General features: G+C 44.1%; 1 protein-coding gene across 4 annotated transcripts in view; it reads right to left on the reverse strand.

Annotated features, from left to right (window-relative positions):
* PPP4R3B (protein phosphatase 4 regulatory subunit 3B) overlaps positions 1–22568 on the reverse strand; it is a 47454-nt gene that overhangs the window by 17872 nt on the left and 7014 nt on the right. For 2 of the 4 annotated variants that reach the window (XM_053246318.1, XM_053246293.1), the window contains exons 4-9: positions 20060–20683; positions 13471–13548; positions 7782–7898; positions 5105–5221; positions 3173–3322; positions 1226–1328 (exon numbers count right to left, since the gene is read on the reverse strand). In XM_053246318.1, coding sequence (XP_053102293.1) covers positions 1226–1328; positions 3173–3322; positions 5105–5221; positions 7782–7898; positions 13471–13548; positions 20060–20683 — 1189 coding nt within the window. The remainder of the gene's footprint in view (positions 1–1225; positions 1329–3172; positions 3323–5104; positions 5222–7781; positions 7899–13470; positions 13549–20059; positions 20684–22568) is intronic. The other 2 variants (XM_053246303.1, XM_053246314.1) reach the window with 2 other exon arrangements.

A 22568-nucleotide genomic window follows, 5' to 3' on the forward strand; every position in this document is an offset into this window, starting at 1 on the left:
AATACAGTGGCAGGTATGGTACCCAACTACAGGTGAACCCCATTATCTGCAGGGTTGTGTTCTGCCCCACAACCATAGATAACAAAATCTCAGATAATGGGGCAATAGTCAATGGGCTGTGGGGTGGGGGTTAGGTTCCTAGAGGCTGGAAATGGGCAAAAAGGGCCCAAAACACAAAAAATAGTGAAATGAAGTGCCCTACTGTGCTCCTTGGGTCTCCAGCTATCCAGGAATGCCCCTGCAAAGTCCCAATTGCCCATTTTGTTTGTGAAAAGTTGCAAAAAAAAGTTTTTAAAAACGAGCCACCAAACAGCTCCTTTTCTCAAAATGGTGGCCGGAAATGACTTGAGGGTCATTTCCAGCCACCCCAACATGCAAAATTAATCTTTTTAACTTGCCCCCTCCACGTATGCCAAAGTTAGGTGTCAATTACCCAATCATGGATATGCGAAACTGCAGATAGTGAGGTTTCCCTGTACTGTTGTGCGTAGAAGAATCAAAATATCACTGAGTCTCTGTGGCTTTCTCCAAATTGGATTTAGGAGGTGCAGACAGTGCTGTGGATCCACAAAGCCAGAAGCAAAACTAGGTGGCAACAATGCTGTTCTCACATCAATTGCATGAACCAAACCTTCCCATATACCTACTCCCCAAAAGCACCTTATGCATGCTGCCTATCTGCATTTTTCAGGATATGGCATGCAGTTAATACATATTTTTAAAATTACTACAAACACAGGTGCCATCACTTGGAAAATGCTGCTTTAAAAAGTATAGTGTTCTACAAAGTGACATCACCAGTGTGCAATCTCTACCTCTTAACACTTGATATCAACTTCTGGGTCAGATTCAGATACAAAATATGAGCAATGACATCTTAGAATCCAGGGACAGAATGAGCTGCTTTTAAAATGGGAGCCTCTAAAGACCAAGATTTATTTCTTGGCAGAGGGTGAAAAGGGGTATCCATGATGTCTGGAATTCTCCAACAGCACTCTGTCTTGTCAGCCCACAGACAGATACATTCGTACTCTACTTCCATCTATGTTCTGCAAACTAGCTCAGGTTCACATGCTCAGGCATGAAAACCCACATGGGTCCTGGCACTGTACAAGTCGATTAATTCAGACAACACAACAAAAGCACAGCTGTCTTGGAATGTGAACACATCCTGAATACAAAAGGAAGGACAAGGCAGAGAAGAGAATCTAGCCCTTGACCTTACCTTTGTCACTCTTGTCCTCTGATGTATTTGCCAGAAGTGGAGCAGTAAGAACATGCATACAATGGTTGTAGAAAAAATTGAGAAATTCACTTTTCTCAGTTTTCTGAAACACAAAATACTCAGCATATTAGTAGGTGCCATGGAGATGTACATGGAGTCATGCAGCTCATAAAGAAGAAATGAATGAATTTGCATGCATGCTTGCAAAACATCTATCCAGAAGAGCTGAAAGGCATCACAGTCCCAGGCTTCAAGATCTGGGATCCCCAAGGTGGGGTGGGGGGCTCTTACTGATGGGGCCTTCTTGGTAATGGAGCCTCGGTTGTGGAGCTCCCCTCTCCCTTCATTTATTGATTTTCAGGGGCCAGGTAAACACGCTTTTCTCTTCCCAGGTGTTAATGGTTCTGGCCTTTTGTGGCTTTTAGCAGCTTAAGAGTTCTAAATGCCTCAGGAATGTGGCCGCTGCTAATTTGTTATTAGGTATTTTATTTTACTGTTTAAGTTGTTTTACTGCTAGTGAGTTTAAAATATGCTAGAAGCTGCCTTGAGAATTATATATTGGAAGATAAAAATGTTTTTAATAATAATACATGCTTGCAGTAACGGAAAACACACCGACACTGCTAACAATGTTTACATGGCTAAGAATAAGGAGTGTCAGAGAGAGAGAGAGAGAGAGAGAGAGAGTGAGTGTGTGTACTGGCTTTATTTACATTCTTTCCTGCCCAGTCACAATGGCTGAGAGAAGTTGCAACATCTCCTTATTTTACTCAAACAACCAGAGCCTCCTTTCAAAGCCAAATCTCTACACATTGTATTATACTGGGAAGAAATATGTTAGTGTATACACATGCTCCTAGTCTAAGACACATGTCTTGTGGTAGCAAGCATGACTTGTCCCCTTAGCTAAGCAGGGTCCACCCTGGTTGCATCTGAATGGGAGACCACATGTGAGCACTGTAAGATATTCCCTTCAGGGGATGGAGCCACTCTGGGAAGAGCAGAAGATTCCAAGTTCCCTCCCTGGCTTCTTCCTGCCAGTCTATGTAGGCAATCCTGAGCAAGATAGACCAACGGTCTGACTCAGTATATGGCAACTTCCTCTACAGGCAACATTGTGTCCCTCCCCATGGAGCTCCAAGACACAGACACACATGGAGAGCTGGTCTTGTGGCAGCAAGCATGAATTGATCCATTTGCTAAGCAGGGTCCACCCTGGCTTGCATTTAAATGGGAGACTACATGTGAGCACTGTAAGATATTCCCCTTAGGGGATGAAGCTGCTCTGGGAAGAACATCTGCATGCAGAAGGTTCCCAGTTCTCCCCTGGCATCTCCAAGATAGGGTTGAGAGAGATTCCTGCCTGTAACCTTGGAGAAGCCGCTGCTAGTCTGTGTAGACAATACTGAGCTAGAAGGACCAGTGGTCTGACTCAGTATAAGGCAGCTTCCTATGTTCCACACTCACTCACTGTTAACATGAATGCCTTTCAACCCCCTGGCAGCACACATTTCAACTGGCAGCTGTGGAGCAGAACTCATCAAGACATGGGTGGTAGCCACACACGCATGCTCACAACCAAGATGGTGCCTACCCAACATAAGCATCGTTAACTTTGTGGGCTAAGCTTTTGGACTATTTCCACCAGAAGGCAACATTTGGACTCAATACAAAGTGGTGCAAAATGACTGAGGAAACCACAAATGCTGCCTCATAAAGCACACAAACAACATGCTGTGGGCAACCACTTCTGAGAAGCAAAACTGCCATTCCAGCTTTATGGATGAATGGTGGATTTTTATTTCTTTTTATGAAAAAACAAACATGCTTGAAAGTATGTTTGCCAGAAATGCAAAGGCACTGTGCATCTTGTAAATAGTTACAGTGTGTGCCAAAAGACAAGTAGATTTCATTTAACAGGTTTCTTAGACAGTAAAGTTTCTTTACCCCTTTCCATTTTCTTACATTAGCTGTGGCCAGCATGTTCTCGGGATCGATTAGAGTACGTAAGAGCCCCATTAACTGAACAGCACCTCCGAGCTCGGGGTCTGTGTCACAGATCATTTGCTCAATGACTACGTTGATGAGGAGGATATCCTGCAACAAAGCAAGATAAATCAGACCAAGTGCTTTCAAGAACTGAACAAGAGTTGATTTCCCCCCACTCTGAAGAAAACAATTCCTTTGATTTTTGCTACTCTTTTTCAAGATACCCATTACTCAGCCTACAAGTTTAGCCACCTCTTTCTGGCAAGGATGCTGTTTCCCTCTTGAGAAAAAGGAGCGGGCTGAACTTATCTCATCACAACTTTGTCATTTTCAGGATTTTTTCACTTGTGTGTGTGTGTCCTGTTTTATTGCTATGTATGGTGCCTGAGAGGTTAACAATTTGTTGTGGTTTTGGAGGCTGTATGTTAAGATGGCACACAGCCTAAACAAACATTATTCAGAATTTAGGTTGACTAGCCAAGCTTGCTCATCCACATACCTGATGTCTGGGAACAATTTGTTGCACAGACACCTACTACTTCCATAATGTTTGCACCTGACTCTGCATATGGAAGTTTGTTTATGTGCAGTTTTTTCCATGGCGCATGCAGTGTTACTGAAATATTGTAGCTGGGACATTGTGTAGTGCTAGCTAAGGGAAAGAGCATGGAAGAATCTACAAACTGGGTAGGGGAAGAAAAGGAAGCTCAGTGGCCAGCTCAGGAGGCTAATATGGCCTGCCTAGATGCTTAATGCCTCACAGAACTCCCAATGACCTGGCTGCCTTTTCAGAGTGTGCACACAAGAGAAGACTGGGAGATCTTTACAAGAGGGTAGTACAAAGCTACTGGATTCCTTCTCTTTAGCTCCAGCTTTTGCCAGGACGTTTGAAGATAATCAATAGTTAAATTATTTGAAGCGTTTTTGCTCAGAGAACCAGGGGCAATTCATACCAAAATCAAAATATTCAGGAATGAAACAGCAAACACACTCAAGGTGGACAAGCTCCAGGTCAGAACCTCCAGTCCATATTTTGCAATCCCTTTCCCTCTGTGCAAGACATACTGCACATACATTTGCTCCCACTAACTCTATATGATTTGTTAAACAGGGATGCTAAGCAACATCTGGAAATGGGACGACTGAGCTAGAAGGTGTAGGAGCCCAATCTTGACTGATCTTTACACAGATTCTGGATCCCAACACCATTTCCATCACACCTCTCTGGACCTCCACGCAATTCAATAATTTATACACAGCTTTAGGTTTGCACTATCAGCGGTTACCTTTAAAACTCTCATTTGAGCCTGCAAGTCTGCAAAAAGAAAAATAGCAGTCCCCATTGTATTTATTATACTGATGCCCTGCTTTTCAACTAAGTTTGGCTCCTAAAGGAGATTACAATTAAAATCTCAACATAACTGCCAAGTAAAATCATAGACCACTCAGTGCCGTTACAAGAGTTGGTCCCAGTCTCTCTTGCCTACCCTCTTCATTTCATTCCTGTCAGGACTTGCTATTGAGAAGATGCTGGTGAGCCGGTGCAGATGGCTCCTTCAGAGAGTATACACTCTACAGATTCATGTGCTCTCAACCACAACTTCATCACAGCAGTGCAATCTGGTTACTTATCTCTTTAGTTTCCCTGCCCACTATTTGACCATTACTGTATCATCAGGGAATCTCCAGCTGGCCCCAATTATTCATCAGTATACAGGAACTGGTTTTCCTTCGCCCAACTAGATTTGTATTTGGTGGTGGTGGGGAAAAGAGCTAATGCTGCAGCTTGGCATAATAAGGGGCCTTAAGGGGCTAACTATTGTCCTTAAATATGGAAAGATTATAGATGAAATATGGGAAGATATGAGATTATATAAGCATGTATCTTACATCATCACTTTGCTGGGCTTCCTGCATTACAAATTCCCGGACCATGGATGGACTGAATTCTACCAGATAAGAAAATATATCTGTCGCAGAGGATCTGACTTGCAAATCATCCATGCCCTGAAAGATAAATAAAATCAACTTGGTGAAATCTGAAGCATTTCAGATGCAGTAATGTCATAACAAGTTAAAATGCAGTGAAATTTTGATTTCATATATTCAATATGCAAAGAGCCAATAATTTCATTCCAAGTTATGGATTGCAAAATATTCCACTACATATTGTGTCTAATGCTTTCTGTGAAACTGGTGGCCATAATTCAGATTTTAAACAATTCAAGTTTCCCTATTTCAACTATGAAGTTCAAGTTGCTCAGCTATAATGCACATGCTACAAACAAAATGTGACACAAGACAGACACAGTAACATAAAGGGGAAAAGTTTTTTGGGGGAAAACACAGAGGCACTAATTTTCATTAATGCCTGTTTATTTCTCTGTCTGTTGGAAATTTCAAATCTCATAAATTAGGGCAAGATAATTATTTTATTCTTTTACCTATTTATATAAAAATAATGAAATATTCAATGTGTGTATTCAAATCACTAGCACTGATTCAACACAGAACCTATACCATAGAGGCTAAGTGACTGAGCTTTGTCCCTAGATGATCTTGGATCAAATCTCAGATGGCATGAACTTAGAGGATAGCTTTAGCAAGCAACTCTCTTTCAGCCTTGCCATTCTGTTTTTAACACAGGGAGAACAAAACTGACTCTCCTTTACAGGGTTGTTGACAGCCTACTGAGACATGGAGTGGTTTGAGTGTTCTAAAGGGCTGTATAGCTGTAAACTATTAATAATTACATATTTGCTCATGTAACATCCAACCTACTACTGACAATTATTATTCAATGGGTCACATAACATTTTGTTTTCCTAGCGTTCCTTCTAAGCTCTCTCTGAATAAGCTATATACAAGAACAAAGAAGCAGCCGTGGAAAAGGACTGAGGCTGCAGCTGGGGATAATGAGCACGTGAGAGTTATGCTTCCTCGGCAAGACAAAATGACACTTCTTGCTACAACTTAAAAAGCAGAGGAACATTTGACTCCTACAATGCCTCTTTTCAACTTGCAGATGCACAGCTTTACTCACTTCTGGGTACATAATCAAAATCTCACATGGACCACACTGAACTGGTTGAGCAGACCAAACCAGGTCTGCAACTCTTCACTAAAAGGCGAAGTAGTGAGAGGTGCCTTTTACTCTAACTTCTAGCCAAGTTTTTCTTCTGAAAACAACCTCCTAGTGGATGGACAGGAGAGCACGCCACTGTCTGGACCACTGGATGGCAACAAGGAGAACAGCCAATCTGTCCATTCATGCTTATGTACCACCATTCACCACAGTACTCATTTTGGGATTTTCATGCCATTTTTTTAACTCCAAAAAGAAGCACTCAAAATATCAAATATACTAAGATTTTAAAACAATGAGCATCATCCACACTTGATCTTCCTTCCACTCGGTCCAAGGGTGATGTCATGCTCCAAGGGGTAAGTGGTGTGTTCCTGGCCCTTTGACTCCAGAATCCCAGGGTGAGAACAGCTGAGGTCTCCCATGCTCCTGAGCAGCCCTCATCCTCAGCTGCCTTGGCTTTAAATGCCCTAGTACAGAGCTGACAAAGTCTACTCCAAGCCCTGCCCCCTTCCTGGTCTCACTTCCAGCCACTTCCAACATGGTAGCCCCACTGGAGCTGTTCTCTGCAGCTCTCCCTGCCTCACCTGCTCAATCCCACCTGGACTTGACCAGCCTGGAACCATCCAACCCCCAGCCCTTCGGGGGAAGGCCGAAGGCAGAAAGGAGGGACACCACATTCCCCACTGGACTCTACAGAGTCACACAGGCAACCAGGTAACGCGGCATCCCGACAAGTGATTTCAACCAATTTCCTCTTCCTTCTGCAATCCCGTGTCCCCCCTCAAATATGTCCCTAAGAGTTGGGAGACCCCCAGGAACAGATTTTTGGGGCTATGGGTTGTTGTTGTTTTGTTTTGGCAAAAATCACTCCTCCCCTGGCTTGCCCAAGCAGAATTCCATTGCAGAATATATAATCAACCTCAATATGCTGGCATTCTGAGCTCAGCACTATGCTGAAGTTGTTACAGTCTAGATGAGAGGCTGCCCTGAGACCACCATACACCAGTTGAATATTTGATTGAGCCTGGAAATGTTCAGCTATCTATGTACTGATCTTATTCAAAAGCTCTACATACAGAAAGTACTGCAAGGTAGTGAGATTTTGCACTTTGTAGCTTTCAAGTAGAGTTCATTGCAGACAATGGCTCACACCTTGACTAACATTATACTCACAGAAGTACTTTCTGCTCACATGGAGGGGAGGGGTGTTTTTCACTATTACCCCTTCCCTCCGCTGTCCCTGAAAATCCTCCAACCCCCAGGGACATATGGGTGGGGGGATCAGAAAAAGTCATCTCCCCCCAATTTTGCAATGGAAAGTAGTTCCACAAGTGCAAGTTAACCACAATGTGAGTCAGGGCTCCTCAGACGTGTGCTCCAAACTAAATACAATAGTCATTTCAAAGTTTCAAGGGAACACAAACATATTAAATCTGAACTACTGAAAAAAACCAAAGTGTAGTTTGGAACTCAACTTACCATTACTATTTCAAGAGCAGGAAGTATTCCTAACTTTGCCAATGTTTTGAAAAAAGTGTCTCTGTTCTGAGGTTGTAATGTTTGAGAAAATGCACAAAACTCCTTGAAGAAGTTGACCTGTAGGACATGAAAGAAATTCCAACACAGTAAATATCAATACATCACTGATAAACTGCTACTAATACTGATATCATAACAAGTTCAACACAAACAGCATATCATTTTTCAGATAATAAAAGGCAATAGAAGTAGCAAATTAGCACAATGAAAGGTCATTCTCCTTTGTCTCCCAACAACCTTTGCATACAGAGATAAGGATTTTTAAGGACCCAATTAACATTCAGAACTTCTATGCAATGAAGAAATCCAGATTGCTCTGAATACTGTAGGAGGATTGTATAAATTATGGGAGTCAGTGTGGTATTGTTGTTAGACTAGGACCAGGCAGAGCTGAATTCCAATCATTTATGGAGCTCACTGGGTGTGATCTTGGGCTAGTCATGCTCTCTCAACCTAACTTACCTCACAATGTTGCTTTGAGAATAATTGCGGGGGGGGGAGAATAATGCATGCCTCCGAGCTCTTTAGAGAAGTGTGGGATAAAAATTTAACCAACATGCTTTTACTGCAGCAATATTCTACAGAAGGTGACAGTACAGTGGAATGTAGTTGTTCCAAAATTTTGAGATTAAAGCTACAGAACTGCCTACATATGCATGAGAACACTGGAAGAGGCATCCTACCTTTTAACAAAAAACAAACAACAGTGTTTGGAAAGGGTGCTGCCTCCTGCAAAGTCCAAAGGAAGGAAAACAATGACAAGAAAACCACCAAGTGACTGCTATTTATTTCCTTGCAGTTTTTTATAATGCAATTACAGCTTGGAGTGTGTGTGTTATTCTGCAGCAAGGTGCAGGTCTCAGAGGGAGTGGAGTATTTGGCAAGGTCTGGGGATACAGAAGCTGAAGAGGTAGAACAGAAGGGCATTCAACAGTAACAACCACAGAAGTGGGAAAAGATGTTTCCCCACTACAGTCTGCTGCAGGTTGGTTCCTGTCCTGGAGTACTATTGCCCTCACATCTGCAGAACTTAGCTGCAAAACACACTCTGAACGGAGCAGCTGGAGTTGCAGGTTGCCAAAACATACACTGTAGACACACATGCAGTCATGACTGTGGGCCTTTCCACACATTACACTGTAGGAAATCTGGGTTGGTTTATTTATTTAAGATATTTATATCCCATCCCTCCAGAGCAATACCACTTGGGGTGGCCAACAGTAAAACCACCATGAAACATAACGTTAATAGGTAAAATAACTAAAATCAGGGCCCAGTTAATACCAGATTTATTTATTTTCTATCTATCATTCTCCTAAATGTACCTCTCGCAAATCCCATATGTGGCAGCTCTCGTGAGAGTTCATGAGCAGCTGCCTGGATAGTGACGTGGAAGGAAACGGAAGTGTGGCGGCGGACGGCCAGAGGAAGCGGCAGGCAGGCCAGCAGCCAAGAGGAAACGCGGCAGTGGGCCAGCTGGCTGCCGGGAGGAACTGTGGCGGCAGGCTGGAGGAAGCAGTGAGCCGGATGGTGAGAAAAGGCAGCCAGCGGCGGGAGGTGCCGGGCTGGATGGTGGGTGGGAGGAGGAGGGGGGCCGAGGCGGCCAGTGGGAGGGCATGTGGCCAGCTGGCCGACCGAAAATAAGTGCTGGCGGTGGGCAAGAGGCAACAACAGAGAAGGCCCGTCCAAACAGCCACCAGACAAGATGGGAGCAACTGTAGATGTACCTCTCTAGAAGATCTCAATGAGCGATGGGGCTCATGGCGAAGACGACATTCCCTTAAAAACCCAGAGCTGAAGCTGTTTAGGGCTTTAAAGGTAGTTTACCAGCGCCTTGTATTTTGCCCGGAAGCTTATTGGTAGTCAGTGTAGCTCTTTCAACACAGGAGTGATATGGTCTCTCTGAGATGACCCAGAGACCAACCTGGCTGTACCAACTGCAGTTTCCGGACAACATACAAAGTCAGTTCCACACAGAGTGTATTGCAGAAGTCCAGTCTGGAGATTACCAGCATATGTACCACCATTCTCATTTGATCTAAGATCGTAAATAAACAACTAACTAACTGTACCACCATTCTGAGGTCGTTCATCTCAAGAAACTGATGCAGCTGGCATATCAGCTGAAGCTGGTACAAAGCACCTCTGGCCACCGCCTCAACCCGAGATACCAGGGAAAGGTTTGGATCCAGAAGCACCCCCAGACTGTGTACCTTCCGGGGGAGTATGACACCATCGAGAACTAGCAGATAATAATCATCTCTCAAGTTCCAACCCTGCACAATAAGTACCTCCGTCTTATCTGGATTCAGCCTCAGTTTGTTATCCCTCATCCAGCCTATCACCGTCTCTAGGCAGGCATTTTGGGAGGTTATATCTTCTCCTGATGAGACTGACATGGAGAAATAGATCTGGGTGTCATCAGCATACTGATAACACCCTGAATCTGATCTCTCCCAGAGGCTTCATGTAGATGTTAAACAACATCGGAGACAAGATCTCTGTGTAACATCTCTGAGACATTTTTGGAAGGGCGGTATAGAAATTGAATAAATAATCATAATAATAAGATGGAGCCCTGAGGGACACCATAGGAAAGTTCATATTTTAAACAACCAACATCTCCAAGAAACACCACCTGGATTCTTCCCGTAAGGTAGGAGCGAAGCCACTGTAAAGCAGTGCCTCCCACCCCCCACACGTTCCAGAAAGATGGTAAATAGTATCGAAGGCTGCTGAGAGATCCATAAGGACCAAACAGAGTCACACTTCTTCTGTCAGTACCCCATTGAAGATCATCTATTAGGCCGGCCAAGGCAGACTGCACCCCATAGCCCGCCCAAAAACCAGTTTGAAATGGGTCTAGATAATCAGTTTCCTCAAAGTTTCCTTCCCCACCTGGAGCTGGGAAGCCACCCAGGGGCGTAGCAAGGTTGGAGTGGGCCCAGAGACAAGATTTTAAAATGGGCCCCCCCCCGAAAGTCCAGGGCCTCCGCACACCCCAGGCCCCCAAGGATTTAAGTCTGATATTCCAAAATAAGTATGCTGCCTGCAAATACATTTCACTGAATACACACACACACGTCACAATATATAGTGATATACATTGAGTACTATACATTTGTATTACTTTTAATGCCTAGAACACACTAGAAAGATGAATTATTAAAATGGGCCCCTCGCTGCAGATTAGCAAAGGAGACTTTCAACCATGAAGGGTGAACCTATGTTTGTTTTCTCAGAATTCTGAACAAATTCAGTCAAGTTTGATTGCAGGAGGTTTTTCACAGGAGGCTTTTAAAGCCCTTTAAGACACATCTCCTCTGGAATGGAGGTGCTGCATTCACATGTTGGCCAGATTTACCCTGAAGTCCCTGCAAGTTATTGGGGAGCAGTTCACACACAAGAAAAATAAAATAAAAGCACCACACATGCTTCACAGTTCTCACTCAGACCTTCTGGGTTGCAAAACAACTTGAACATAAGTGCATTTATAAATGAATGAATGAATAAATAAAATTAATAAAATACTGTTCCAGAAGTTTTTGCAATTTTCTGCCATGAAACAAGCCACTTATAGGACTTTTTAGATAATTTTTTTAAGTCAGCAAATTTTCCAAGCTGTTTCAAAATAAATATTCAGAGACTTCTCGGTCCCTCCCCCCCCCCATCCAAGCCCTATGGCAAGCAGATCCCTATATATATGGGGGGCGGGAAAGGTAACCACAAAAAGGAGTTCACACTCTACCTGGCAAATGCTGGTCTGGGTTAAGCAGGGCAGCAAGGGGTCTTCTGCTGCAGAGAACACTCTGGCTGCCTCCTCCTTCCTGGCTTGCTTGGGCCCTACTCGAGTTCAGGCTTCACTGCGGCCTACACGGAGGCCTCCGTGGAAGCCCCGCCCACCCGCCGATCAGCTGAGAGGCGGGAGAAAAGGAGCTCTTTGCAGCTTGCCGGCTGCTTCGATTGCGGGCCAGCAGAACAAGCAGGAGAGACGGCGAAGAGGGCAAGTGGCTGAGAGGCTATGGGGCTGGGCAGGGGGCAATGGGGAGTCACATGAGGTGCCTCTGGGGTGCCCCTCCAGGCAGTGGGGCCCCCAGACAACTGTCTCCCCTTGCCCTATCATTGTTACGCGCCTGAAGCCACCACCCTCTTAATCACCTGGCCCAGCCACGGAAGGTTGAAGACAGGCCTGTAGCTGCTTAACTCTGAGGGATCCAAGGCAGGCTTCTTCAGAAGCGTGGAGAAAAAGAGGAGTATTAGGCCTCTCTGTTTACCCGTACCTCGACGATTGGCTCCTGACAGCCAAAACCAAACTGCAACTACTCAGTGACATAGAGGAAGTGAGGGCGTTGCTGACCAATTTGGGGATCCAAATCAATGGGAAAAAATCGCCTACAATACATCAGCACACGACTCGATACGGTACAACAGAGGGCATATTTGCCAGAGGAGAGGTACCAACGCATTTGCACCATGATAGACAACTTTCAATCAAAACCACTTCAAAAGGCAAGGGCGATACAGATGCTCCTGGGCTTAATGGCATCTTGTACCACCACAGTACCATATGCAAAGCTGTGGATGTGCACTCTGCAACTGTGGTTTCTCCGCTCCTTCTGCACCATGCACAATCCACAAAACAAGCGTCTCATAATACCACGGAAAGTCTTGGCCTCACTGCACTGGTGGACAAATGCCACACATTTCCTGAGAGGCGTACCATTCAAGATTCCTCCTCAGCTGAAGCCCCTCCAGGTAGACATCCTAGTCTAAAGGTGTGGTGGGCTCCCCTGCCACCAGAGATGGGGAGCATTTCCTCAGCGTAGCTGCAAAATCCAGCTCCTTATATTCAGCCCCATGTTGACTTTCCCCACACTGCTTCATCTTCTCCGCTGTGCGGAAGTGGAAATCAACTGGCTTGGTTTTGGGGGTCGCAATCTTCCCAGGTCCCCCTTTGAAGCTGCCATCAGATCACTCACACCAAACTAACTGGGTCAGGCAATGACAACTTTGATTTCTTAAACTGTCTATGCAACTCAGCCATTTCTTGCTGCATTCTCTTGATCTCCAGCTCTTTTGTCGATTTTGGAGTGATAGATGGATTCTCTCCTGAAGCTGCCCCAGCCCTGTCTGCATTCCTCTTCCTGCTGCTAACAGTCCTCCAAGGCTTGCCTGGCTGCCTGAACTCCAGAAGCCAAGTGTACAATTGACTGGAAGCTGCAGCCAACCCAGGATCTCAGATGAGCTTACATGTATGATACATGTTTCTAGACATGTGTCTGACTCATTAATATGCTTTAGGGGATACTGCAAAATCATAGGTGCATCTCTAAAAAAAACTTAAGTATGTGAAGGGCTACTGCAGTGCTTCATCATGCTCTCTTGCCGTTCACTGCTTTATATCAACTGCAGGACAGAACTCCATGTCTCACTAAAGCCATGCCAAATTTAAACTTAAAAACTGTGAACACTTGAATACACATCCTGTTAATTAGATAACCCACCCCACTTCATAGTCCTCTTGAAATTGTCATGCCAGCAAAAGACCCTGAAAAATTAGCAGGAATTATGGCTGTAGTACAGCAGCAAACCCAGACCTCCCAAATGAAAGTCCTCTAACCAGACTTACCAGTTCACGCCTTTTGTCATCATCAGTAGCTTCATCAGTTAGTTGTGCAAAGACTTCAGACAAGAACTTTTCATCTTCCTGTAGGATACAGTAATCGTTATATTGTGACGTAAATAAGATCTCTAGTCTCGTAGATGCAGACAGATATTTTGTACTGTTGCAACTTGGCCTTTATAACCTTGTATGTACTGTCTATTTTTCACACCTGTCTTCTAAAAGAAAGGCCAAGGATTTACAGTCCCTGAATGTTTTTCAGCTTGCCCAAATAATCTAATACACAATTTGGTGTGATTTTTTTTTAAAAAATTAGAATACTGTTTACCAAAAACAGCTCTCTCAGTCAATGGTCAACTTATGCCCGTTAAGAAGTTGTTGGTCCATATTTACCAACATCTGTGCAATGAAGTCATAATTCAGATCACAGCTAGTAGCTTGATTTATTCTCTCACCATTGTTTTAAGTAGACTAGCAACTGTACAGCCACCACCCTTTCCCCTGAATGCAACTGTGTGCAGCATGTACTGGGTGTGTGTGCGCGCGCATGCATTGAATCTGACTCTCCGCAATTTTGCCACTGCTTCTCCTTCTCCATCCAGGTTCTGGGAAATACCTCTGCTTGAGACATGGAAAAGGATTCAAACATACCAGTCAGGATTGATAGCAAAATTAACTGGTACCACTATGCATAGGACAGTTCCTTATATCCCCACCTGTTTAATCCTCAGGTGATCTCAACATAGGCACAAGATCATACGGCACATGCCACCTCTTCACACTTGACTGTCTAGTGTATCAACTGTGCCATACCTTAGTTTGTATCACTGTGCTGACATCAGCTACTCTCAGATAGCCGATCACCCATGTAAACCCCGGAAATATTAGAAATCCAGTTTTGAAGTTGTGGCAGCTTCTGTTTCAGTAGGAAGCTCTAAGTCCATCAGTGCATTTTCCTATCATCTCTTGCATTTGCCCCTTTATGATGCAACAAACAAAACTGCTCAATATGATTATCTGAGATGATTCCCCCAACTCTGCAGCATGGGGAAAGGATGGCCTACCTTGTGGAATAGTTGTACAGATAGCTAAAACAACATATGTGCATGTGCACTCAGGAAAAGTATTAGGCATTATTATACTGCTACTGATCAAGAACAAAAAACAGGAACACAGTAAGTTGAAGGGGACCCTTCTCACAAGCTACAACCACTGCTACATCAGCCCTTCTAAATCAAGCCCAACAATCCAGTGCAGGGTGCTAAAAGCAGGGGGGGAAAGGGAGCACAAAAAGCATACTGGAGTCTCTGGAGCTACTGGAGCAGATTGCTCCAGATGACTTTGCAAACCAACAGTATCTCATGCATTTCTATTTGCTTTATGGAGTATCTAAAATATCAGTCTGCAAGACTGGTTATATGCTGTTCTACCCACCCCACACTAGTAGCAGGCTACCTTCTTAGGTACTCTTCTCCACACCCAATAGTTAACTAATTTTGTCACATACTGTCATGCTTAGGACATATACTGGGAGCCAGTGTTCTCTCTGATTTTTTTCATCTGTGTGTGGACTGAGTTTTGTTCTGGATGGTAGTATCAAGAGAGTGTGCGCATGTGCATTCAGAACACAGCCTTCCAGATTCAACCTGAGCGGGATCTAAAATTAACTGAGCAGACAAAAATGTGTCAGTGCGGCGCAGGCACGCCTTAGAAGGAACTCTTCTGGGAGCCTCCCCTCCATACAATTGTCATCTAGCTTGGAGCTTCCAGATGGCAGCCATATGGCCCAAGGTCTGAGTGCTGTGGCTTTCCTCCATTTTGGAAAGGAACATTATACTGATATTTTCAACGAAGCAATTTGAGGTAGGAGTGGTTTTCTTTTTCCTTTATGTAGTTAAAAATGTAGCACATACTAATGTGTGTGAGAAATGATTAAAATGGTCTTACGGCTTCATTTTCTATTACTACAACATAGGGAGACAAAACAGCAATTTTGTTAACTCCTCCAAAGAGCCAACCAGCATCAATTATTATTTCCACCGTAGTCACTCATTTAACACACCAGAAACATGGTGTTCATTTTACCTTTGTACAGAACTTAGTAGTTTTTATGGCTTTAACAGTAACAGTGATAATGAAAAATGCCACAGTCAAAACTACCTGGACTTTCTCCCTTTGGTATTTGAATATACAAGAGGGTCCCAGGATCCAAATTGGTGAAGTACAGAAAATAAAATCTTGATAATCTTTAAGGAAGTAGAGGTGACAAGTATGACAACAATAATTTAAGAAACACAGTTACTTGTTTGGACAGTTCATGGAACAAAGGACTTGCTTAGTTTTGCAGGAAAAGGAACTGCACTGGCTAATATCAAGTACTGAGTAATGATTTCTTCGGGATTTGTAACTGCTCGGTTTCTATAAGTTTTAATAAAAACCTTGAAAAGTAATTTAAAAACCACCAGCCGAGTTGTTATTGCAGGACAGACTACAGCAAGCAGGGCATATTCCTGCAAATATTCAGAAGCAGTATGCCTGTTGTTGGGAAATCAAGAATGAGAGAAGACTGTCTGCTCACATGTCCCACTTCTGGGCTTCCCAGAGACACCTAGTTAGCCACTGTGGGAAGCAGGATGCTGGACTAGATGGCCCATGGCCTGATTCAGCAGGGCCTCTATGTTTTTATGGTACCTATGACAACAGCACATTACCCATGTTTACTCTGCACTTCTGTCCTTTACAGTGTTTGAGAGAAGCATTTGTAGAATGGATAATCTCTAAAATGGGAAGCTGCAAAGAGCCACACAATGAATTCTGTATGCTTTGAAGTTCTATTTCTCACTCAGCAGTCTACTATGACATGAGTGAAGCAGCTTGTGAAACCGAGGTGAGCTACAAAAGCAACTTGCCACATGACAATAGGTTCACTCTCCCTCCCTCCCTGGGACTGGGGAGGAGAGAAAACTTATTCAAAGGAGAAAGTTAAAACAATCCCTGGGCACACACAAGATCTTGGGCCAGGGCTTGACAAATCCCAGGTGCCAGGATGCTATTGTGTCTAGACTAGGATATTCAGAGGCAGAGTTATTTAGTAAAATCCCTATTTGTTCCAGGGAGCCTCGTTTTTCTTCCAAGTATGTTACTTGTAAAGGGGGAAAGTAGTCCATTCACCCTCCCCGTTTCAGAGATCAGGCTATCACTGAGTCCAAAAATTTTGCCAAGTATCCATTGTCTAGCTCCTAAGGTTTGGGGCTGGCTCCTATTTTATTTATTTATTTATTTGTTGAAAATTTGTGAGACCTAGGGCTCAACCTCAGCCATCAAGTAAAAACAAGCAAGATCTTAGTCATGCATACAACTCTGTTCCATCTATTTCTGCTCACAGCTCTCCCAGCCTGAAAAGAGATTCACCCAACATCTACTCACACAGTGTTTCTACCACTGGCAGCAAGAAACTTCAAAAAAGCACACCAAACTTCATGTTGCCACAGCAGCAACAGCAAGGGTCAAAATAAAGGAGGAAATTGTTTCCAAAACACAGTTGTTGGCAAGTAGTAGAAATATCTCCTCCATGTGTTATGCTCTTGGAAGGCAAGGGGGCGGACAGCAGCAGGGAGGGGAAAGGAGAGAACACCAAGAGGCAGCTTTAGGTCTAGCCACTTTCTAAAAAGGGAGTCATTTAGATGTTTCACCTACTCCATGCCAAATAAGCCAACTGTCATAATAGATTTTAAATCGAACTTTAAATATTAAATTTCCAATCCCTGAAAGATCAAAATCTAATTAGTCTTATCCATGAGCATTCAGCAACCTAAATAGAAGGGTTTTACCAGGCCTCCACAGAATGCTGAAGCTTTGGCAAGTGCCCGATGGAGCACATGAGAGGAGAGAACCTACACACGGATGCCCTTGTCCACCAGCAGATCTGTCGGGTCTAAACAATTTAGAATGTTCTAAGTTTTAAAAGGTATTTATCATCATGTCTGGAAGGCAACTGGAAATTAGTGCAAATGCCATTATCCTTTCTTGTAAGGTAGCAAGCTACCCTGTTCTGCACTAGCTGTAATTTACAAATGCATACTAAGTCACTCCATACTGCAATAGCCCAATTTCACAACTACAATGGTACAAACGAGGATTGAAGGAAACACTAGCACAGTGATCATCACTATGCTTCAGGCAGGGGCCAACACGAGAGCCATTTCCCACTGTGCTGTGCATTTCTTGTTGCTGGGGGAGCCCTAGAAGAGAAATGGAGCCTTCTAGCCTCCCAGAGACGTAAGTTTGGGCAGGGTATTAAATACATACATACATATTAAAGGCTCTAAGAGATAAGCACTGGGAAGGGCTACACTTTCCAGCACTCTGTGCATGCCTTCCAAAATGGTGCAGAGGCCCAAGAGGGTCCATCTGCACAGTGGGAATGGTCATCTCTGTGTGGTGCTGGTGGAGGGAGGGTGCTGTGTGGAGTATTCAGCTCTGGCGGAAACTTTATAGAGGCCCAATAAACAATTAGTCAGGGAGACAGAACTGATGGGGGTCATCACTGGCCCCTGGGCGTTACAATGAAGAACACTGCACTAGCAAGTCGTTGATGGAAGCCACTCTGGCTACTATCACCTCCTGATGCTCATGGCATGGCAACAACATCCAGGAGATAAAGGGAGACCAAACCTGGTCAATGAGGGAAGTTCCCCATGTAACAAGATCCAACAACTTCCATCAGCTCATTTACATTCCCAAGATGGCAAGACACCAAAGAACAATAAAGCAGAATCTAGGATGAAAGCAGCAGGGAAAATACACGTATTGTTATAAGTGAAGTGACTGCACCTTTCTCCAAATCTAACACAATAGGATGACATAGGAGACACCATGGGGAGATGTTGAGCAACTGTCTATTGCCATCAATTGGTGGGACTTCTTGCAAAATTTGAATAAAGCTCTCCAGAGAAATCCAACATAATTAAAAGTCTGCCAAATCTCTGTCATTTGAACAATGCCTTATAATCAAAAGGTATCAACAACAAATTCTAAAGACTCAGGAAGGTACAATATCTTCTGTTTGAATTACTGAGAGTTCTCCCAGCTTGTTTTCCCCCAGGTTATGGAAAGAAGTCCAACTAACTTATCTGCAAACCATCCCCACCTTAGTGGCCAACAAAATGACACTTATCAAAGAGATCATGCCAAGATTTAATCAACTCTCTTTTCAAGTGGACCTGGTGGACTTCCAAGTTGAGTTCAAAATAAGCAATTATATGCAGAAGTGTATAGCATGTTCTTCACACCTTATGACAAGACAGTCCCGCCAGAATAGCTCCACTAGATGATGAATTGCACTCACCAGGGACATAACAGTCTTTTAAAACTTGTATCACAATATATTGTCTTCAGCATTATAGAAATACCATATTTACTTTAGTTTATCTTCCAGTAACCTGTAAGCATAGGGACCTGGGCACTGTCGCAGAGATCTTAGAGCAACCATCAGATTTGAGAACACTCAGACCAACCATGTGGACTGAAACTTAGGAACATGTAGGAAGGCAGGAGTCCCTAAAAGGTCGCATGACAATGACTGAAGCATCTTCTTCAATGAACTCATTATCAGCAAGACAACCTGGAAAATTGGACCACTGAAAAACCTGTCCCTGATGTCAATTCCAGCATCTGCATTATCCAAGCAGTTGGGAGTTAAAACAGAAGCTTTGTTAGAATTTTAAAAAATGCATGCATGCTATTTTCTGGCTACAATGTGAAGAGGATTCCCACATCAATGAATCCTGCAACAGCATATTCTCAGTAAAATTATGCCAAAGTACTTAAACTAAAATCAGATGAAATTATCAATTATCACTCTTGCTTTAGCTCAATATTTCATCCCAATCCAACATTTGTCTTTTTTAACGAACAAGGTCATGTTCAGAATTTTTAATTTCTTCTTCTTCACCTTTTGAACAGTTTATTTTAAAAATTTAGCAATTTCATGGATATAATAAGTACCAAAGAGCAGTCTTCCTGAGAGATTATTTTATTGTTTTCAATTTAGTTTTGCAACTTCATATTATATTGTTGAATTTTGTAGACCATGAAAACAGTTACAACAGGGGGAAATTGAATCGCTGTGTCCTCATAGTTTAGAACACTCTTCAGATTACTACAATTTAGATATGACTATTTGAAGATGCAGGAAAACTACTGATGGGCATTTGTTTTCGTAATCATCACCTTTTGCTTTTAGCACAACAGACAACTGCTTACAAGTAGACAAAATTGCTAACAATCTGAGAATAGTTAAGGCCACTACCAGAAATCACTCATCTCTTAAACAACATCAAACAAGGTGGATGCAACAAGAGCAATGCACTGTCCTTACAAAAGCCTGTGAAATATATGACAGAATGTACAAGCAAGGAATAAGCCAAGCTGTATTGCAAAGGGGATGGGGGGGGGGAGAATCAGAACTACTCAAGAATGTGTATGGTAGGCACAACTACACAGCATGGAATTAAATATATATACAACTGTTAGCCTGACAAGCAAGCCTGGAAGCCTCAAAATGCAACTCTTTCGAGCTTCTAGTTTTGCTTACCTGCAGCATACTGACGATCTCAACTTTGTTAAAGAAAATGAAAGAAGTGAGGGTAGAAAGAAAATTTTCTTCAAAAACAGATGGCGTTGGCAAGATGATGTCCTGAATGTACTGTACCCTGTAAGTCTGATGAATCTTTTGCCTAAGTTCAGAGTCTGTTATTGGTATGACCTCTTTAAATTTTGCTGTTTTGGTCAAAAATTCCCTGTGCCTTTTTGGCTGCGCTAATGCAGGGTCATACTCAAGGCATCCCACAACATCCATAATGCACTCGTCTGAAAACATCACCTCAAAAAGAGTTGCTTTATTGAGGAACAAAATTCCTCGAATAATTTCATACAAATGATGTAAGCCTTCAGTATTTTCTAGGTTCTCACAAAGCTGGAAAAGCTGCAATAATTTTTTAATATAGCCTTCATTTTCCAAAGCCAAGGCTAATTTTTCTCTACGGATGGGCGAAGAGAGTACTGAGGTAACTAGGTCTGCAATCTCTTCGAGTTTGTTGAGTTCACAAGTAGGGAGATCAATCAAATGACTTGTTTCAGGCATTTCCTCAAAGCGCTCTTCTTCGGATTCATCAATGAGGTCCTGTGTGACTTCCACTGAAGGATCTTTACCTTGAACCTAAAAATGGAAGCATGAACAATTGTTGACTCATCCTGAAATACACTGGTGACCGTGGGTGGAAGAGGAGGAAGAAATATCAAATCAATCATCTGATCACTGTGTATATAAATCACACATCTGGCATTCTTTGAACTGAGTACAAACGAGATGGGACTGATGGACTGCACTGAATAGGGATGTGCACGGTTCATGCAGTGGTTCGAAGCTGAACCAGTTTGAGTGAGGCATGCGCGAGTGGGGGAAGGGGCAAGTGGCACCTTTAAAAGTGAGGACAGCAAGTCCTTACCTGCTCCAATGCACTCCACGCAGGTTCCTGCTATGGCAGTGCTCTCTCATCAGCCCACGAGCAGTGGCAGCATGCACATTTGCGGGGTCTGGCCACACAAATGGCTGCCGAATGCATGGAGGCCATGTGTGTGCCAGCATGGTGCTGATGGGGGCATGCTGCGGCAGCATGTGGGTTGACGGGGGACGTGCTGCCACTGCAGAAAGCTGCGTGGAGTAGCAGCACACTGCTGAGAGGCACAGCAACCTACACAACTGGTTTAAGGTTGAGTCCTAGGAATTAAAGGGCACTGAAAGCCTCTTCACAAAGTGTATTTCTATGCATGTGTGCACACAGCACTTCACATGTAGAACTAATGCTTGCATACAAAATGCACATGTCCAGCCTCATGTATCTTGCATATATGTGCATTAGGGTGCTAGGACTGGCGTCTAGGGGTGTGTCCGAACCGGTCTTGAAGCCATTGTAAAGGCCTCCGGACTTTCCAGACCGGTTCGGATCTGGCTGGTCCGGGTGGGGGGGGGTTTACTTACCCCCCCGCCACTTGCCCCCGTCCAGTGCGCGTATTTAATGTAATAATTGGGGCAGCAGGATACTTCCCTGCTGCCCCTTGTCCCTCTGCAATGCCGCCAGCTTTGACTCACAGTTTTGAAAATAAATTACTGCTGCCCAGTGCCAATAATGAAGTTGAAGAAGAAGCCGGCCTCCACTTCGGCGCCTCTCCGCCCGGCGGCTCCCCCAGGAGCCGCCGCCGCCTCCCAGCAGCCACTGAGAGCGGCTCTGCCATGGAGGACGCGCCGCGGCAACCCTCACTTCCGGCTACCATGCGACTTTCCCCCCCACATACAGAGTGGCTGCATTCTGCCACTCTGTATGCGGGGGAAGTCGCATGGAAGCCGGAAGTGATGCAACCCTCACTTCCGGCTTCCATGCGACTTCCCCCGCATACAGAGTGGCAGAATGCAGCCACTCTGTATGTGGGGGGGAAAGTCGCATGGTAGCCGGAAGTGAGGGTTGCCGCGGCGCGTCCTCCATGGCAGAGCCGCTCTCAGTGGCTGCTGGGAGGTGGCGGCGGCTCCTGGGGGGAGTGGAGGCCGGCTTCTTCTTCAACTTCATTATTGGCACTGGGCAGCAGTAATTTATTTTCAAAACTGTGAGTCAAAGCTGGCGGCATTGCAGAGGGACAAGGGGCAGCAGGGAAGTATCCTGCTGCCCCAATTATTACATTAAATACGCGCGCTGGACGGGGGCAAGTGGCGGGGGGGTAAGTAAACCCTCCCCGCCCTTAAAGGAACCCACCCCACAGTGCCGGACCGCAGCTCTGCGGTTCCGTGCACACCCCTACTGGCGTCAGCTCTCCAAAGTATGCAAATGTACATTTGCGCCCACATCAAACAGATGTGAAACACTGCTCTAAAAGGATATCTGGACACACTACCATAGACTGAACAAGCAGGATACTGAAAATGAATCCATGTCCTAATGCCATGAAATTATGTTTATCATGTAGCAAGTTCATCTGCAAATATAAAGGTACAACCTAATGGGCCAGCAATGCAATATTTCAATTACTGAAGTGGGAGTTATACAACAAGC

This window comes from Hemicordylus capensis, chromosome 1 (assembly GCF_027244095.1).
Source record: "Hemicordylus capensis ecotype Gifberg chromosome 1, rHemCap1.1.pri, whole genome shotgun sequence".
In the NCBI taxonomy this organism is placed as follows: domain Eukaryota; kingdom Metazoa; phylum Chordata; class Lepidosauria; order Squamata; family Cordylidae; genus Hemicordylus; species Hemicordylus capensis.